The sequence below is a fragment of the Limulus polyphemus genome, unplaced genomic scaffold (genome assembly GCF_000517525.1).
Source record: "Limulus polyphemus unplaced genomic scaffold, Limulus_polyphemus-2.1.2 Scaffold6330, whole genome shotgun sequence".
In the NCBI taxonomy this organism is placed as follows: domain Eukaryota; kingdom Metazoa; phylum Arthropoda; class Merostomata; order Xiphosura; family Limulidae; genus Limulus; species Limulus polyphemus.
In genome coordinates this window covers 1-1634 of record NW_013671940.1, presented here as the reverse complement: position 1 = coordinate 1634, position 1634 = coordinate 1, and the positions used below count along the sequence as shown (strand labels likewise).

Here is a 1634-nt window from a genome sequence, read left to right as displayed (position 1 = left end):
CACATAGACTTACCAAGACTTGTATACTGGGTAACTAAATAAACACATAGACTTACCAAGACTTGTATACTGGGTAACTAAATAAACACACAAACCTAACAACACATTCATACTAGGCTATTTAATAAACCCAGACTTACCAACACCTGCATACTGGGTGGCTTGATAAACACACAGCGTGGATCAAGGTCTGTTTTCTTTACATTTTTTACACCTTCAACTTCGATGTCCAGAATACAGATACGGCATTGTTTTTGTACATCTTTCACGGCGTTTTTACTGTACAATAATAAACATTTCTTACTTATGTATAACATGAATATTTTTTTAAATTTTATTTAGAACATTCTAGCTGTATTAAAATTTAAAGTGGCTGGAAAGATGTCATCATAAGGTTTAAGTAATTTATCTATACATAAAATAATTAACAGCTTGGTAATATATACACTGTACTTTTTGAGTTATAATGGCATCTATTTTCCAAATGTTTTTTTCCCTTTCTCCAAAGTAGAATTCTGGACATATATTGAATGTTATTTTATAAATGATGTTGGTATTGTGCGATTTTACTAATGATTTTAATTTAGGGTTAGGTTTTTGAGTGAATTTGAAGTCAACAGGTATTTTATATTTAATGGCAAGTTTTGTCCAGTTGTGAATTACTTTTAAACTGATTTCAGCTATAAATAGTAACTGCAGTGTTGTTGTTTGGTATATTTAATATCAATTCCGTTTGTGACGAATTTTGAGGTTTTCGTTCTGGTGGTTGTGAGAGAAGTTTAACTGCCAGTGCTGCCAGTTGAGCAGACTTGAAGCTGTGTTTAAAAGGTTTTTTTTAGTGTATTTACTTTTTGTTTAGTTTCAAGAGAGTAATTCCAGGGGCTGTAGAGACCAGTGTGAGTGTGCTTAAGGTGAATTCTATTCGTGAACTGTGTGTTAAACCTAATAATGTTGAGGTTGTTTGTTATTTTTGTGTTAAATGGTGAATTTAATGTTATGGTGAATGGAGTCCAAAGAATGTTTTGTGTCTTCAGTAGAAGCTAATCCAGCACAAGTGTCATCAACATATCTAGGGATGATGTGTGGCTTGTGTTTTGATCTTTACTGGAGTGAACAGGTGAAACAGGATTGTTTAAACCATCTACGATAACAAGTGAAACATGACTGTTTAAACCATCTACAAGAACAAGTGAAACAGGACTTTTTAAACCATCAACGAAAACAGGTGAAACAGGACTTTTTAAACCATCTACAAGAACAAGTGAAACAGGACTGTTTAAACCATCGACAAAAACAGGTGAAACAGGACTGTTTAAACCATCGACAAAAACAGGTGAAACAGGACTGTTTAAACCATCTAGGAAAACAGGTGAAACAGGACTGTTTAAACCATCTTGGAAATCAGGTGAAACAGGACTGTTTAAACCATCTAGGAAATCAGGTGAAACAGGACTGTTTAAACCATCTAGGAAATCAGGTGAAACAGGATTGTTTAAACCATGTATGAGAACAGGTGAAACAGGATTGTTTAAACCATCTACAAGAACAAGTGAAACAGGACTTTTTAAACCATCGACGAAAACAGGTGAAACAGGACTGTTTAAACCATCTAGGAAATCAGGTGAAACAGGATT

General features: G+C 33.9%; 1 protein-coding gene across 2 annotated transcripts in view; it reads right to left on the bottom strand.

The window, feature by feature from the left end:
• Window positions 1-1017, bottom strand: part of LOC106473615 (guanylate kinase-like) — a 19779-nt gene extending 18762 nt beyond the window's left edge. The window contains exon 1 of one of the 2 annotated variants that reach the window (XM_022402020.1): window positions 141-1017. In XM_022402020.1, the coding sequence (XP_022257728.1) occupies window positions 141-317 (177 nt within the window). In that variant the 5' untranslated portion in view covers window positions 318-1017. The remainder of the gene's footprint in view (window positions 1-140) is intronic. The other variant, XM_022402021.1, reaches the window with a different exon arrangement.
• Window positions 1018-1634: the final 617 nt, after the last annotated feature.